Genomic DNA, 18,340 nt, shown 5'->3' with positions numbered 1-18,340 from the left:
TCACCTTATACAAGTGTATTTACCCACTTTGTCACGAAGCTCTTTGGTTTTGACCCCATAAATGATAGGGTTGAGTGTGGGAAGGAGAAGGAAATAGAGGTTGGCCAAGATGATGTGAACATGGGGAGCGATACCCTGACCAAACCGGTGTGTCAGAGTGGAGAAGAGGAAGGTAGGATAAGACGTCAGCATCACAAAGATGTGGGCTGTGCAGGTGTTAAGGGCTTTCTGGTGGGCTTTCTTGGAGGAGATTCTGAAGATGGCCCTGATGATCAGGCCATAGGACAGGGCAATGAGTGTGAGGTCTAACCCAATTATTACAAATGCTACCACTAAGCCGTACGTCCTGCTGACTGTAATGTCCCCACACGACATCTTTGCCACAGCCATGTGGTCACAGTAAGTGTGGGGGATAACGTTGTTGGCACAGAATGGCTGCCTGCTCAGGAGCAGGGGCAGGGGCAGAACAAAGAGAACAGGTCTTATCAAACTCACTAGCCCTAGCTTAGCTATGCGTGCATTGGTGAGGATGGTGGCGTATCTCAGAGGGTTACATATGGCAACATAGCGATCAAAGGCCATTGTCATAAGGACGGCTGAGTGCATCATAGAACCCACATGAAGGAAGAACATCTGGGTGAGGCAGCCCCCCAAAGTAATGCTTTTCAAATTGAACCAAAATATACACAGTGCCTTTGGCATGATAGAGGTAGACGTGCCAATGTCTGTGAGCGCCAGCATGCAGAGCAACAGGTACATCGGCTTCTGCAGGGTCTGCTCCTTGCCTACAACAAACAGAACCATGAAATTTCCCAAAAGTCCAAAAATGTAAAATGTAGAGAATGGGATGGAAATCCAGATGTGAGCAGTTTCCAGGCCAGGGATGCCTGTTAGGATGAATGATGAGGGGTCAAAGGGGGTGAGATTGAAAGCTGCCATGGTGTGGTTTATGCATCCATCGAGTTCAGAAATGCTCAAGGTGCCTGTAAAGGGAGAGAAGCACAGTGAAGGGGGTTACACACTTTATAACAAATAGTACGGTTTATATTTTACAGTTATCACTAATCTAGAACTGAGGCTGAGCAGTGAGGTGGCAACATTTAGAGATGGCACCAGATTATTTAGGTCATACTAAAGTCCAGAGAAGTCCTCAGAGTGAGCTAACCTAGCCAGGTGAACGGGCAGCCTGATGGCAGATGAACTTCCATGTCAATAACTGCCACATATATGCCCACTGGAGGGAAAAGCTTGAACTCCTCAAACATCCAGCAAGCTTCTAATTTTACTGTATGAACTGAGGACAGGGACCTGGGAATCATGGTACACATGAGGACATTCAATTAAACTGAAATGTGGCAAATAAACAAAACAGATTTTAAAATTATTCTTTTTTTTTGCTCAGTGCCAAATTAGACTTAGGAACTCATTGCCCCAAGGCGTAGTTGAGGCCATGAGCCAAGTATGAACCAGGAAGAATTTGGACATTTACATGGATAATGAGACTATCCGGTTACGATTGTTACAGCTGAATAAATATTTTGCAAAGCTTTTACGCACTCAGGACAGTTAGATCATCCTTCACATACACCTACTCCTGGGTTTCTTATACCTTCTTCTGTAGCCCCTGGGGCTGTCACTGTCAGAGAGGACACTGGACTAGTTAGACAATGGGTCTGATCCATGATGCAATTGCTATGTTGGAAAGGAGCCAAGTTTCTCCCATGGAAACGGACATTATCATGCTGGGCTTTGACTTTGTGCTCAACAGAATGGTCACGAAGGGCACAAGGGTCAGACTCTTTCTTGCGGGCACCCAGATTTGTCTGAAGCATAAGTTGCAGGTGTTAACTGACAAGTGTAAGCAGAGACATTTCTCATGCCTGAATATTCATGCAGTTTGCAGATGACCCAAAAATTGGTGGATCGTAAATAATGAAGAGGACAGGTCACTGATTCAGAGCAATCTGGATTGGTTGGTAAACGGAGTCAAAGCAGATATAGCCATGTAGATATCTACATCTAAGATCAAATAATGTAGCAATGCTTACACGATGAGGGACTGCCGTAGCAAGTGCAATGACTCTGAACGAGATTTGGGGGTGTGAAGGGATAATTAGCCAAACATGAGCTCCCAGTGTGACCATGTGGCCAAAAGAACCAATGTGATTCTTGGATGATAACAAGGGAATCTCAAGGGGAAGTAAAGAAATTATTTTACCTCTATATTTTGCACCGGAATGATGGCTGTTTGAATTCAGTATCTAGTTCTGGTGCCCATGGATAAAGATGGATGTTGATACACTAAAGAGGGTTCAGAGAAGAATCACAAGAATTATTACAAGATTAGAAAACCTGCAGTGATAGACTCAAAGAGCTCAATCTGTGTCGTTTAACAAAGACGGTTAAGGGGTGACTTGATAACAGTCTGTAAGCACCTACACGGGGAACCAATATTTTATAACAGGCTTTTTAGGCTAGTATACAGAGATGTAACATGATCCAATGGCTGGTAGTTGAAGTTAAAGAAATTCTGACTGGAATTAAAGTATGAATTTTTTAAACAGAGAGAATATTTAAGCATTGTAGCAATTTACCAAGGGTCTTGGTGGATCCTTCATCAGTTAGAATTTTTAAAACAAGGTTGGATGTTTCTCTAAATGATCTGCTCTAGGAATAATTTGGGGGAAATTTTCTGGCCTGTGTTATACAGGCCTGTGTTATACAGATTAGATGATCACAGTGGTTGCTTCTGACCTTGGAATCCCCGAACATATCCCCAGGAGTCAGCTAGAGGAATTTTGCCTGCAAGGTCATTTATGAGCTTACTGAAGACATTTTTTTTCTATTCATGACCACATTGAATTTAGCCCCATGGTGAGAAATTCTCATATGAATGCAGCACCTTGGAAACGTTACACTAGGTGTGTATTTCACAAGGCTGAGGAATCCCATGAGGCTCTGTGTGGATGATATGCATTTTAGGTGAGAAAAATAATGACCTGAGCCCATAAAATCTCCACACTGAGGAATGAATGTAGAACCCTCACCATTGACTAACTGAGCTGACTAGCATATGGTCCCAGAGCATCTTGGGTTTAACGTACTTGTCCCAGTGGCCCGCTGTTTCAGGCGACTGCCAGTTTCTTAGTCACATGGCAGCTGTATTTACCTAGGCCCTCACCTGTCCTAGAGTTGCCTGCTAATATTATATAATGTTCAGGCTTCTCAGCTTGTAAGTTGTTCCTGTGTAGCAATTCTTGAAGCACCACGCGGTATGTATGGGTCTATCACAGAGGTGGGCAAACTATGGCCTGCGGGCCACATCTGGCCTGCGGGACCATCCTACCCGGCCCTTGAGCTCCCGGCCAGGGAGATTAGCCCCCAGACCCTCCCCTGCTGTCCCTGATCCCCCGCAGCTACGCCGCCGCATGGATAGTGTGGCTGGCTCCGACCGGGCGGCAGGGCTGCGAGCTCTTGCAGCTCTGAGCAGCATGGTAAGGGAGCAGGGGGAGTTGGATAAGGGGAAGGGAGCTCCAGGGAGCAGGGGGCGGTTGTATGGGGTCGACGTTTGGAGGGGTGGTCAGGGGCCAGGGAATGGGGGGGGGGTTGGATAGGTGTGGGAGTACCATCGGGGGATGTCAGGAGGTGGGGTGTGGATAGTGGTCGAGGCAGTCAGGGGACAGGGATCAAAGGGTGTTGGATAGGGGGTGGGGTCCAGGAGTGGTTGGGGCGGGGAGTCCCAGGATGGGGCAGTCAGGGGACAAGGAGAAGGGAGGTTGGATGCATAAAGGGTTTGGAGGGGAGTGGGAAGTGGGAGGGGGTGGATGGAGGCAAGGGTCCAGGCTGTTTGGGAAGGCACAGCCTTCCCTACCCAGCCCTCCATACAGTTTCACAACCCTGATGTGGCCTTCGGGCCAAAAAGTTTGCCCACCCTTAGCCTATCAAGAGAAGTCACACAGACTTGGCATTTGCCATTTGTGAGATTTCTCACCGTTGAGAGACAGTCACTGATTATCCTGCAGTCAAGGGAGCAGGTGGGATGGGAGGCATCTCACACCATGCAGATGAAGAGCGGTGGTGAGGGTGGGGTGGCTCGGAGGTTGTGGGAGCCAGGGATGACGGGGGAGCATGGATAAATTATTGGGGACAAGCATGTTTTTGGAAGCGGGGCACCCTGGGATGGGGAAGAAGAGTACGGGCAGGGGTCAGAGTATGATGGGAGATTGAACCAACTGAGGAGGAAAGATGAGGCATTTTACTGGTGGAAAGAACCACTGAAGTTACATAATTAACATTCAACAACAACCACTGGAAACAGAACTGAGTAAAAGTTGTGAGTTCTGTGTCTTGGCAGGGCAAATGGACCCTGTGACACCCCTCCTCCCGCCCCGCCCCAAACATACTCGGGGCCAGGAAAAATCTCAGCCCTGGCCTAGGACCAACAATCACAAACAAAAATTGAATTTCAACAGCGCTGCCCAACTTCCTATGTATATGCCACTCGGTCCCCTCCCCCAACACCCAGTGCTGCTCAGCTGTCCCTGTACACCCCTGCCTGCCCCACTACTATCACCACCAGGATGATTTAGTTGGGGATTGGTCCTGCTTTCAGCAGGGGGTTGGACTAGATACCTCCTGAGGTCCCTTCCAACCCGGATATTCTATGATTCTATGATTCATCAGCACTGCCTGCCTGTCCCTTTACACACGGCTCCCCACTCATATAACCCTCAGGGTTGCCGTCCAGCCTGTGTTCATTCCACACACTGCCCCACAACCCCCAGTACTGGCCACTTATCCATGTACACCCCTCTACTACCACAATTTACCACCCTACCACACACAGACACCCCTCACCCAGGACCAAAACCAAGTGCTAAACCCCACAGAAATACATCCACAGATGAGGTTAAACTCAGTGTCTGCCTGCACTGGGGAAAAGGGGGAGATCAGCCTGAACTGACTTTCTGTGGGTGAAGGGAACCCCAGCAGCAGCTCACCATGCCCATGGAAGGAGCGAGGGACAGACCCAGAAGAAGATTGAGAGGATGCGGAAACTAAAAGTAGCCTTTCCTGAAAAAAATTGTTATCCTAATTGTTCTGAACCTCTAATCCTGTAAGTCTGAGATTTCAGCAACTCTCCTGTCAGTTCTTCTTTGGTCCAAATGAGTTCACCCTTCCTTAGAGGCAACAGGACGACTACAGTTGAAGTCACTGGAAGTTCATGGTTGGTATAAATAAGGCCATTTATTTAAGTCCCTACAGGTGGATTGAGGTTGAACTCCTGGCCGTGTTCGGAGTTTTACCTCCGATCTCAATGGGACCAGATTCCCCCTTATTGTTTAAATTTCAGCTCTGAGCTGCTCCAGTTCCTGCCACAGAGAGCACACTTCTGCTAGGTCACTGAGAGAATCTGATAGAAACCCCCAGTTTATGTAACATTCTGAGACTGGGCATGAAAGATGGGGATTTCAAAACACACAGGAGACCTGATTTTGGTCTGAGGGAGGCCAATGTCAATCTGAAGTGACCCAGTGAAGGCAGAATGTGAGAGCAGAACCTGGACAGTGTGTGACCCATTCTTGTTGTGAACCCTCTGGTAACACCGATACCCATGGCAGAGGCTCTGGCTGTACCAGATAACACCACAGTGACGTTGCTGAACTGAAAGAATTGAACGAACCAGGGGAAAAACCACACAGCCCAAAAAAGGAAGCTACTGAGTCAGACAGAAGGATGCAGTAAAAGACAAGGAACTGATCTTAAAAACAAATATTTTTCTAAACTAGTTACAATAAATGTGTAGTTCCAGTTTTACTAGGTAAATCCCTTGGTGTTTCTGACAATACTGAACAGTTCAAGTCATCGTGCTGGTGAATTCCTGTCCAGATCGTTCTTGACTTGAACCCTGGAACCCTTCCTGAGCCCCTATCACTAACTTTTATGCCAACACAGGCAACTCACCGAAATCCCATTCAGCAGAGAGAGGAAATCTCCTTACAGCAACAGGAAAGCAGAGCCCTGTGAATCAGCGTATGAATCTCATGTGTCTGAGACTCGGTGTGCTGGACAGCAACCTTTATGATTCCCCTGTATAGTCCCTGAGGACTCTCAGATTGGCCAGGACTCCCAGACAATTCCCTCCGCTCCATGAGCAGTGGGACGAGCAGGAAACAGACCGTGGTGAACTTCCTGAGAGCCTTCCCCAGGACTGAAGAAATTATTTGCTAATACCAGGGGTTCAGATTATCAAGGCAAACTGAGTCTTGGAGTCTGTGCAGCCTAGCAATTGGTGATGGCTTTATTTTTTGTGTGTAATCTACTGCCATCTGCACTACATGTGGGATGCTGCCACAAGATACAGGACCAAAAACCATTTTCAATAGATCGTAGAACCTTAGTGCTGCATACCACCCATGCAGTTGTAATATCTAATCCATTAGGCTCTGAAAAGTCACTGCCACCATGTGGAGACCAAATGACGTGATCCTGAATTAATGCAGGCCAAGAAGCATGGAAAAGTCTTTTTTCTCCCAGGATTCTGGCATCAAAGGTTTTGCCAGTATCCCTTTGTGAGGTCTAAAGTGGGTATATATCTGGCAGCTCCCAATTGTTATTATAGTTCATCTACTCTCTGTATGAGGTAAGCATCCAATTTCAATACAGTGTTGATCTTTCAGAAATCGATGCAGAACCAGATTGTATTGTCCTGCATCAGATCTGTTACTGTGGGATTTCTCCACTCACTTTTCAATTTCTTCACCACTCCCAGGACCAAAATGACCTGAAGTTCATCTCACATGGTATCCCACAGTTCATGAGGGAACAGCCATAGAGTTTCCCTGATCTGTTGCCTCGGGGATTATTTCACTAGGGTGGTAATTTAGATAGGTGTGCCCTGCTGGGGTGAGAACACAGTGGTAAAAGAAACAAACAACTGCAACATCTGGCTTTTTTTCCAGCTACAGTCACTCCTCCATGCCCGGTGCCAGGTGGACTAATTTGGGCTCCAGATGGTATGAGCGTGACACATTTTCACCCCCAGGGTGCCGTCTGGGAGCCAAGGGAACTGCTGCACCCCTCTCACCACTCATCTGGGGTGGCCCTTGTTCACCCTGCTTTGCTGGTGATTCATCCTCTCCCAACCCTGTTATCACCCAACAAAACAGCAGATGGCGCCACACATCCAACTGAGCTATCTGAGGGCTTCCCTAAACCACCCAAACACAAAAAGCGGACACCAGTCAATTTGCCAGCTCCCCAGGCTCACACCCCTGATGGAAGTATAAACACAGAATTATACTCTCTTGCACTGCACAGGCATCTGTACAATATAAGCTCATTAATAGAGTTCGCCCTCCCCGCGATGTGGGAAGGATATGCAAGAAGCCTGTCTTAACCAAGCCAAGATCTTCCACAGACACTTCCCTCAAAGGCACGCAGGTTTAGATAAAACAAAAAATAAATGTAACTACAAAAAGATAAGATTTTAAGTGATTATAAGTGATAGCAAACGTATCAAAGCAGATTACCTAGCAAATAAACAAAACCATACACTAAGCCTAAGATATTAAACAGATTTGGATATGAATCATCCATTTTTTACCTTGCCTGATGATACAAGCAGTCCACCAGGTTTCCATACACAGACTAGAAATCCTTTTAGTCTGGGACCAGCACTTCCCCCAGTCCAGTTCCTCAGGTGTTTCCAGGAGTTCTCTTGTGTGGGGAGTCCTATGACACTAGATGTTGTCACACTCCACATAATATAGATTTAACATATGGCAGGAATCTTGTCTTCCCAAAACAGTTCCCAGACCAGTTTGTGGAAAAATATAGGTACCCAAAATGGAGTTGGGTGTCCTGTGGTCTGGTCACATGCCCTTGCATGGACTGCAAAGTCATAGCAGCCAATATTTATAGGCTGTCTGGAGCTTTCTCGGGAAGGCTCACCAGGTTGGGGATAAGTTTCTCCTAAATCCTATTGGTTCCCCTAACAGCCCAGTACCCCAGATAGGCCCTTCAGAACCAGCTGTCTAAAGTAGAAGCATTTTGCCTAGTGGGTGTCAGCCAGGTGTAACTACATTTGAATTACAGATTCATAGTCAATATTCATTTCAGATACAAAAATGATACATGCATACAAATAGGATAGTCCTTTTCAGCAAATCATAACTTTTCCTATGACACCTGACAATACATATCATGTACAAAATGTATCACATATGTTATATTTATATCATAATCATACAACTTTGAAGAACAGGGGATGGAGTATCACAAGGTTATGAGGAGGATCCCCTCCTAAGCTTTTAAAAGATTCAAATGATAGCCAGCTTGATATAGCAGGAATGATAGCACATTCAAAAACATAATCTCAACTAGACAGACAAAATAACAGGGTTTAAATTAGCTGTTACCACTTAAGAAAGAGACCTTGGGGTCATTGTAGATAGTGCTCTGAAAACATCTGATTATGTTTTCCAATGTGGATTACTTTGCATTTCTCAACACTGAATTTCATCTGCCATTTTGATGCTCAGTCACCCAATTTTGAGAGATCCTTTTGTAGCTCTTTGCAATCTTCCTGGTACTTAACTATCTTCAGTAGTTTTGTATCCTGTGCATTTTGTCACCTCACTCTATACCCCTTTTTTCCAGATAATTTCTGAATATGTTGAATAGAACTGGTCCCAGTACAGACTCCTGGAAGACACCACTATTTTCCTCTCTCCATTCTGAAAACTGGCCATCTATTCCTACCCTTTGTTTCTTACCTTTTAACCAGTTACCTATCCATGAGTGGACCTTCCCTCTTAGCCCAAGACTGCTTACTTTGCTTAAAAGCCTTTTTATGAGGGACCTTCTAAAAGGCTTTTTGAAAATCTAAATACACTATATCCACCGGATCCCCCTTATCCGCATGCTTTTTGACCCCCTCAAAGAATTCTAGTAGATTTGGGAGGCATGATTTTCTTTTTACAAAAAACATGTTGACTATTCCCCAACAAATTATATTTATATATGTCTGACAATTTTGTTCTTTACTATAATTTCAACCATTTGCCCAGTACAGAAATCAGGCTTACTGGACTGTAATTGTTTGGGTCATCTCTGGAGCCCTTTAAAAAATTGACATCTTATTAGCTATCCTGCAGTCATTTGGTACAATGATAGATAGATTACAGACTACAGTTAGCGGTTCTGCAATTTCACGTTTGAGTTCCTTTGGAACTTTTAGGTGAATCCCATCTGGTCCTGGTGACTCAGTACTGTTTAATTTGTCAATTTGTTTCTAAACCTCTTCTAATGACACCTTGATCTGGGACAGTTTCTCAGATTTGGCACCTAAAAAGAATGGCTCAGGTTTTGGAATCTCCCTCACATTCTGAGCCATGAAGGCCAATGCAAAGAATTTATTTAGTTTGTCCATGATGGCCTTATCGTCCTTGAGTGCTCCTTTAGCATCTCCATCATCCAGTGGTCTCACCAACTGATTAGCAGGCTTCCTTCTTCTGATATACTTAAAATATAATTTTTACTATTACTTTTTGAGTTTTCGTCTAGTTGTTCTTCAAATTCCTTTTTTCCTTCCTAATTATATTTGAACACTTAATTTTTGCTAAAGTTTTTGGTCCTTTCTATTTTCCTCAATGGAATTTAACTTCCACCTCTGTAAAGGATTCCTTTTTTCCTCTCTCTGATTCTTTTACTTTTTTTTTCATCTGTGGTGGCACTTTTTTGGTCCTCTAACAAGGTTTTTTTAGTTTGGGGTATACATTTAAATTGAGGTCTCTTACAGTGTCTTTAAAAAATTTCCATTCACCTTGCAGGGATTTCATTTTTGCATTATACCTTTTAATTTCTGTTTAACTAACTTCCTCATTTTTATGTATTTCCCCTTTCTCAAATTAAATGCTACCATGATGGGCTTCTATGGTGTTTACTCCCTCACCAATAGGGATGTTAGATTTTATTCTTTTTTGTCACTATTACCAAATAGTCCAGCTATATTCACCACTTGGACCAGATCTTGTGCTCCACTTAGGATAAATCAGAAATTGCCTCTCTTCTTTTGGGTTCCAGGACCAGCTGCTCCAAGAAGCAGTCATTTAAGGTGTCAAGAAATTTTATCTCTGCATCCCATCCTGATGAGACATGTGCCCAGCCAATATGGGGATAGTTGAAATCCCCCACTATTACTGAGTTTTTACTGTATATAGCCTCTCTAATCTCCTTGAGCATTTCATGGTCACTATCACCATCCTGGTCAGGTGATATCCCTACCGCAACACTTTTATCATTCAAGCATAGAATTATTATCCATACTTATTCTATACATGGTTTAATTCATTTAAGATTTTTATTTCATTTGATTCTATGCTTTCATATATAGTACCACTCCACCACCAGCATGACCTGCTCCACCCTTCTGATATATTTTGTTCCCTGGTATTTACTGTTTCCCATTGATTATCCTCATTCCACAAAGTTTCTGTGATGCCTATTATATCTATAGCCTTATTTAACACAAGATACTCAAAGTCATCCATCCTGTTTAGACTGTAGCACTGGTATATAAGCACCTGAAAATGGTCACTCTTTAGCTGTCTGCCATTATGTGATGTAGTTGAATGGGAATCATCTTCATTTCTCATCAGATCCTACTTGTATTTTATCATCTTCCATCCTCTATTCTTTACTAAGATATAGAGAATCTCCATTAACAGATGTCTGGGTCTCTCTCCTTGAAACTGTCTGGGAACTATTAACATCTGGAGTAGTGTGTCCAGTTTTGGGCCCCACACTACAAAAAGGATGTGGAAAAATTGAAAAGAGCCCAGCAGAGAGCAACAAAAATGATTAGGGGCTTTGGAGCACATGATTTATGAGGAGAGGCTGAGGGAACTGGGATTATTTAGTCTGCAGAAAAGAAGAATGAGGAGGAATTTGCTAGCTACTACCTGAAAGGGGGTTCCAAAGAGGATGGATCTAGACTGTTCTCAGTGGCAGCAGATGACAAAACAAGGAGTAATGGTCTCAAGTTGCAATGGGGGAGGATTAAGTTAGCTATTAGGAAAAAACTTTTTCAGTAGGAGGGTGGTGAGGCACTGGAATGAATCATAGAATATTAGGGTTAGAAGGGACCTCAGGAGGTCATCTAGTCTTATCCACTGCTCAAAGCAGGACCAATCCCCAGATTTTTACACCACTTCCCCAAATGGCCCCCCTCAAGGATTGAGCTCACAACCCTAGGTTTAGTAGGGCCATGCTCAAACCACTGAGCTATCCCTCCCCCCAAATCAGGTTACAATGGGTTACCTAGGGAGGTGGTGGAATGTCCTTCCTTAGACGTTTTTAAGGTCAGACTTGACAAAGCCCTGGCTGGAATGATTGAGTTGGGGATTAGTCCCTTCCAACCCTGATATTCTATGATTCTATTACTCTAGTTATATGTCCCCAGCACGAAAGGTGCCAAGACTGACACAGCATTGATGGGTGTGGTTTCAGAGCTCAATATATCCTCATTCCTCATCTTGTGCCACCCCTTGATACGGAACAGCTGTTGGAGACAGGAGCTCTGAAAATGTCAGCCGGAGTTCTCATACTCATATCAGTCCCATCTATGGGAGCTGGGGTACTCATTGTTCTGTCACAGGGTTATAACAGACTGTAATAGTCATCTAGTGTAACCTCCTGCCAAGTTGAAGGATTTGTTGTGTCCAAGACAGATGGCTATCCATCTGCATTTCGAAAACCTCCAGTGACGAAGCTTCCACAACCTCCGTAGGCAGTCTGTTCCACTGTCCTACTGTTCATACAGTTAGGAAGTTTTTCATGAGATTTAATCTAAATCTGCTATGCTGGGTTTTTCCAGCAGCCCAGGCAGTTCTTGACCTTGGTGGGCAGTGCCAGAAATTTATCTAGTCTGTCTCTGTTTGGTCAGTAGATTGAGCTGAACCACAAATTGAGGTGGCATCTGAAGCCTGGCATGAGGTATCACCACTGTGCCAGCCACCATATGCCCCAGGAGTTGGAGGCAGTATCTGGCTGATATTTGAGGATTATTTTGCATTGTCTCTCTGAGCATGGCCAAGGAGAGGAACCTGTGCTGAGGCAGGAGCGCTTTGGCCTGTAATGAGTCGAAGTTGGTCCCTTTGTACTCTAGGCTCTGTACAGGGGTGAAGGTTGATTTTTGGATGCTGATCTGCAGACCCAGTTCCATAAAGAAGTCTAATGCAGTGTTGGTGCAACCTGACAGGCCTTCTTGAAGGAGCAGTCTGTGAGGGGACAATCGTCTAAGTAGGGGTACAAGTGAGCTGCCACTCCTGAGAGAACCTGGGAGAATACTCTTAGAGCTGATGGTAGCTCAAAGGGGAGTGTTATGTACTGGGAGTGGTCATGTCCTTAGGTGAATCTGAGGAACCAACTGTAGGACAGTCAGATTGAGATATGGAAATAGGCGTCCTGAAGATCAAGGGCTGAATACCAGCCTCCCTTTTCCATTGCTGGAATAATAATTGCTAGAGAGACCATCTTGAATTGTTGAGCTTTGACAAACGTGTTCAGTGATCTGAGGTCTAGGTTGGGTCTCCAACCTCCCTTCTCCTTAGGTATTAGGAAATAGCGAGAATAAAAACCTTTGCCTGGTAGATGTTGAGGTGAAGAAGGAATGAGTGCTTTAAGAGCACAGGGTGCTAAGTCACAAAACTCAGATCCGACTGATGACCAAAAGTCTGTGACAGGCATTTGTGAAAATGTGTGCTGCAGTTTCTTGTCGCTTGATAGAACTATAAGGCTTTCCACTTCTTTAGAAGACAGCATAAGTGGGGGGTTTGGCCTAAAGGTGAATGAGTTCCTGATCCATTGATTACATTTGTCTTTGCCCATTTCAGGAAAGTATTTTTTCCAAACTGCTCTTGCAGACTCCCTAAGTGCCGAACAATTGTGTCCTGGATAGTGTTGTCAGGGACTCTAACCCCAACAGCGAAGTTCGTTGTCTGACCGCAGAGAGACAGGCAACACCAGCAAGGTCCGATCAAAAGCTCTTTATTGACAAGTGCACGTGTCAGTAAAGAACAGCTCGTATCCGAAGAGAACCAGCCGCCTCTTTACAGCTTAGTATTAGCTTATATAGACAGTTTTATTACATCATAGATCATTCACTTGAGCAACCTACCCCCCTTTGTCTAACAACTAGAAATTAGACACCTTTTAATATATACGCATGCCTAGTCTCTACAATATTGAATTGTTAATATTTTAACAAGCGCCAAAAGTTAGGAATGTTAGGGAGTTAAAGTTAGAGTCAGAACTGTGGGATAGTGTTTCTTATCAGTTCTTCAAACACTGTGTCTAACATAACACAGCTGGTACTAGCCCCTCACTTATCTCACTTTTTCCCAGGGCTTTGTGAGACAATGCTGCTTCTCAGTATTTTTCCATGCTGGGATTACCCAGAAACCTCTGTTAGCCTGACTTCAGTCAGGTTGGCATAACTGGTTTTGTGCTACATCTTTATTCAGGCCTAACAGTGTCAACTGACAGATCAGCATGATGTTGCACAACATCCTCCACTGTTGGAAACATGCAAAGAGATCCCAGCTGCACACATGAAGACCATGGTTCAAGTTTTCTGTCTGACTATTAGCAATGAAAACATTTGCATCTCCTCCCTGAAGTGACACATTCAGAGAGTTCAGTTGCTCTCCACTTGTAGAGCATTTCTGTGACACACTTTGGATATCCTTGTTGTCATATCTGGCAGCCATATTCATATTTTTGGTAAGAAAAATATGGACTTCCTCACACAGTTCACAGAGACTTGTCAGCATCTTGCCCCTAGATAGCTAATGAACTTCTGCATGTAACAACAACTATGTGAAGTTTGCCCCCATCTCTTCACATAAAATGGCAAAAACCCTTGAATTAATCTGGAGCAACTTTATAAAGTTTATAATTATTATTGCAACTGAAAGAACACTGCTAAACTCCTCTGCCATCTTCTTAGCAGCCAGTGCCTGAATGTGGATCATACGATGATTCCAGGTTGCTGAGGAAGCCACTTCTTGTACATTTGTCACAAGCCCGCTCTGTTGTCCCAGCATAGACCATGCTCCATCACTGCAAATTCCAAAACAATGTCCCCAATCAAGGCCTTTGTCTTGGACAAAAATTATTTGATTGTTTAAAAGGCTCTTCACCAGTTGTTCATGTTGGTAGTGGAAGGCAAAACAGAAATTCCTTTTTTAATGCTATTGCTGTAGAAAAATGATTATACACCAGGAGCTGTGCAAGATGTGAGATACAGTAGAACCTCAGCATTGTGAACACCTTGGGAATGGAGGTGACTGCAATTCTGAAATGTTCATAGCTCTGAACAAAACTTTATGGTTGTTCTTTAAAAAGTTCATCACTGAATACTGACTTATTGCAGCTCTGAAACTTTAGTATGGAGATGAAAAATGCTGTTTTCCCTTTATTTTTAGTAATTTAGGTTTAACCCAGGACTGTACTCTATTTCCTTTTGTGTGTGTGTGTGTGTGTGTCTGCTGCTGCCTGGTTGAGTACTTCTGCTTCCATATGAAATGTGTGGTTGACTAGTCAGTTCATAACTCTGAGGTTCTACTGTTATCGGAAGCCTCATGTATCTGAACTGAATAATAAGGGCTCTGCCAACACTTTCTAGGAACTGCTCTTTAACATCAGTATCCATCTCCACAATACAATGTATAACTGTGTTGTTAGAAAGTGGGATCACATCTAGCTGTGATGCTGCTTTCTCTCCTATCATCACTCGTAGGTATCCTTTGCAGCTGGAAGTAGTAGTATCTCACCTAGATTCTGTTGCTTACCAGCCTTGGGAATGCTCAAAGCCACACAGTAAGAAGCCTCAGTAGCCTTCCTGTTACCACTGCTGTACACTTCAACAACTTTTGTTTTCCTGTTAACTCATTGAGCTTCCTCTGAAAAAAGCTTGACGGGTTTAGGTACTAAGGTAGGGTGTCTTGTTTTGAGATGCTGGCGCAGCTTGCAGGGCTACATAATATTGTTTTCCAGTACTTCGCAACGTACGACACATGGAGGCCTTGCTGCATCACTGGATCCGCTCCACGTAAAGCCCAGTTTGAAATGAGCTGCATCATATTTTCTGCATTTTGCTGGAACCTCTGCTGCTTCCCTCACTTTGGCTTGTATTGTGCACTTTTTTCCCGTTGTCATAAAACGACCTGTGTAAGCTGTTTTTCACTGTAAGCACTGCTGATAATCGTTTTAAGTTTCTTTTTAAGTACTTGGGGGGAACCACCCAACTGACATATGACATGTCATAATTGCCAAGAGACCCTGCGCGGGACTATTGTAGAGCCCTGAAGAGCCCCATGAGGCTTCATCTCCTGCCGTCACCCCAGGCTCTCGCTGTCACCTCACACAGATTGAGCCTCCCTTTACACATTCCCACACTTCCCATACCTTGCAAACCGCTGCTCTAAGCAGATCTGAATGAAAGCAACTATCCAGGACAAGAACACGACGTGTTCTGGAATGATTGGCTAGTTTTTCAGCTCTTTCCTACAAATCCTCGTCACTTGCAGAATTAAGCGTATTTGGCTGAATGATGCTCAATTGATCGGCACCTACCTGTAAGCTTTGAAAGTGATTGGAATGCTGTGCATTTATTATATTGAGACACCTGTAAAATGTGTTCACTTTGAAAAATACTTCTGAGTTGGCAAGTCTTTCACCTTTTGACGGCTATTGCTCCGAGTTGGTTGGCAGGGGCGTGCCGCCTAGTAGTCAGGGCTTAGGTCTGTGACATGCAGGGGGTTGTTGGTAGGGGAGTCCAGGCCATTCCAGTGCACCAGGCTTTGTCCCAGGGCCCTTTGGGGGGCTGTCAATACTCTGACAGCTGGGAATGAAAAGGCGGCATGGGTGGTGCATGGTTCTGGCATTTGGGGAAGCTGGCCCAAGCACCGGAAGCTCCCCTGGCACCCGGACTATGGCCCCTGCCCCGTGTTCCACCTCCTTTCTGCTATTGCCGCCTTGCCCACCGCTATCGACTCCCTCCCCTCCTCTATCTCCCCTTCCACATGGCCCCACAGCTCAGTGAGTTCCTCCACTCTCCACCCCCAGAATCCTCACCACCTGCCATTAGCTGAGTCCCTACCTCCTCTCCTCCACCTCCTGTACCCCAAGGGCCACCGCCTGCTGCCCACCAAGTCCAAGGAAGTTTTGAATTGATTGAAAGGGCATTTGAATATTTACTGAGCAGTCCATCAGTGCCCTCTGGATCACACTTTAGTCCTGCACCTGCACTTTTAGCAATGTCCATTGACTGGGATGAAAACCTGTGATTACAATCACCTAACAGTGTGTCCAGCACAGGAAAATACAGCTGTCTGCCTCATTTTCCTTTAGCATTTTTAGCTGGTTCCTATTCTCATTCTCTCTTGTAAGTACTGTACAGCCAAGGAAGGTTTTTTTCCCCATAGGTCGTTTGTGAGCGTACTCTTCATCTACACCGGGGGTATCAGGGACATCGTGCAGCTCACGGAACTTTTGGGCTTCCTGCTTAGCATCCTGCTTAGCGCTGGGTGGCATATGGTCTAATGCTTGGACAGTTCCCTGCTGTACACTGCAGACCTGAGAACGTACCATTCCCTGTTCCTGCAGAGCTTCGCATGCTACGTGAATCATACTAAGAACATGGTAAAAGAAGACCAAGCACAGACAAAAATGGATATTCTGCCCATTCTTCAACAAACCAAATGCTCCAATAAATCTTTGGTAGGGAGGCTCTGACAGGCCCAACAAGCTGCTGAGAAGCTCTCATGGAGTTCTTTGCAAGAGATGCATCTTTCCATCTGGATGACCATCTTGTGTCACTTAAACTGGACGATTTCAGTTTCACTCCAATCGTATTCTGGGCCTCCAAGAAAGCATGATGTGTGCCCGGCTGTGAAAAGAAGGTAAACAAGCCTTCTAGACTATAACAAAAAAATTGTGTTGCTGCCCTGCTTACTTTGTATGCCTCAAATAAAACCAAATACAATTCATGAGCCATGCAGTGTATATATATATAGCGGGGCGGGGGGGAGATTATCTTGCAGCAGTTTTGGAGGTACTCCAGTTACATGACCTGCCATTACAGTGGCCCCATCATAACACTATGCCACAACCAGCAAGTTTGCAGTCCACGATGCTTGTAAAAAATGTTGAATGCTGTGACAGAGGGCACCAGTATCCCCATTCTCAAAGCAATCAATAAATCCTAGAAGTCGTTCCTTTATTTCCAGATTTTCTGTGTCTCTCACACAGACTGTCATTTCTCCTTGTTTAAAACTGTGTGCTTTGCCAACAAGAACAGTGCAAAGCCCATTATCTTGAACTTTCTGAATGATTATGCTTTTCATAATATCAGGAGCAAATTGTTAAAGCTTGTTCGGAGTTGAGTGGCTTGTGAGATTGAATGTACCCGTCCATTTTTTTATTTGTTTCTTGTTGTTGTTTTGTGAATGGTTCGTCATACTGTGAAAACAAATTGAATAATTACTGAAAGTTTCCAGGATTTGCTGATTCTTCTCTCTCTTCCTGTCCCTGCAGTGCAATCCCTTGGTTAGCCAGGTAAAGCAGTACCTTGGGGATTCTTGCAGCATAGTTTGTTTTCCTGTTATGCCATCTTGTGAGAATGTGACAACTGTGCCATTAAGGAGACCGCTTCTTTTCACTGTTTGAATAACTGCCACCTTTCACAACACTGCTTGTGTATGGGAGCTTGGATATTTCTGAAGCTTTTTTCCTACATTTTCCCAGTTTCTTACTCCTCTTTGATGAATGCAGGATCTCTCAAACCACTGGAAAACTGTCTGAAAGGAAACCAGAAAACTGCATCTGCCTTTTCACTGTACTCTAAAAAAGAAAATGTCTTGTTATATTCCGATGTCAGTGAGAAAGACCAAGACACAACTTTGCTTATTCTAGTTTCCCTAGTTTGCTTTCTCTCTTTCTTTGGACTTTGCACCAATTAATCACCTATGGCATTGGCTCTTTGGTTGATGTCTGGCTCCAATACCTGACTCAGCTGTGAGATTCCTCCTGCTGCTCTGGAGTGACTCAGCTCAGGGGGCTGGAACACAGAGGGCCAGGAGGACACTTTGAAATGTGATTCTGTTTTTCAGTGGTGAGTGGCAGGTGGTAAGGGTGTCAGGGGAGGGGTGTCTGGATGGAGTAGAGGAAGGACTCAGCAGGCTGCGAGTGGAGGGGACATGAAGGAGTTGGGTGCAGGAGAGGAGGGAGTAAGGACTCAGTGAATACTGCGGCATACGCGGGGTCCACCAGGGGC

General features: G+C 44.6%; 1 protein-coding gene across 1 annotated transcript; it reads right to left on the bottom strand.

Moving 5' to 3' along the window:
- On the bottom strand, positions 1 to 939 carry LOC123362221 (olfactory receptor 52N4-like). Its single transcript, XM_045002620.1, has one exon. The coding sequence runs from the start codon at positions 937 to 939 to the stop codon at positions 1 to 3; it is 939 nt and encodes a 312-aa protein (XP_044858555.1).
- Positions 940 to 18,340: the final 17,401 nt, after the last annotated feature.

Source organism: Mauremys mutica, chromosome 1 (assembly GCF_020497125.1).
Source record: "Mauremys mutica isolate MM-2020 ecotype Southern chromosome 1, ASM2049712v1, whole genome shotgun sequence".
Taxonomy (NCBI): Eukaryota; Metazoa; Chordata; order Testudines; family Geoemydidae; genus Mauremys; species Mauremys mutica.
This window is presented reverse-complemented; position numbering and strand designations above follow the sequence as displayed.

Bases quoted from the DNA above. Each gene is read 5' to 3' on its own strand.
- LOC123362221 (XM_045002620.1), bottom strand. From the start codon at position 939: ATGGCAGCTTTCAATCTCACCCCCTTTGACCCCTCATCATTCATCCTA.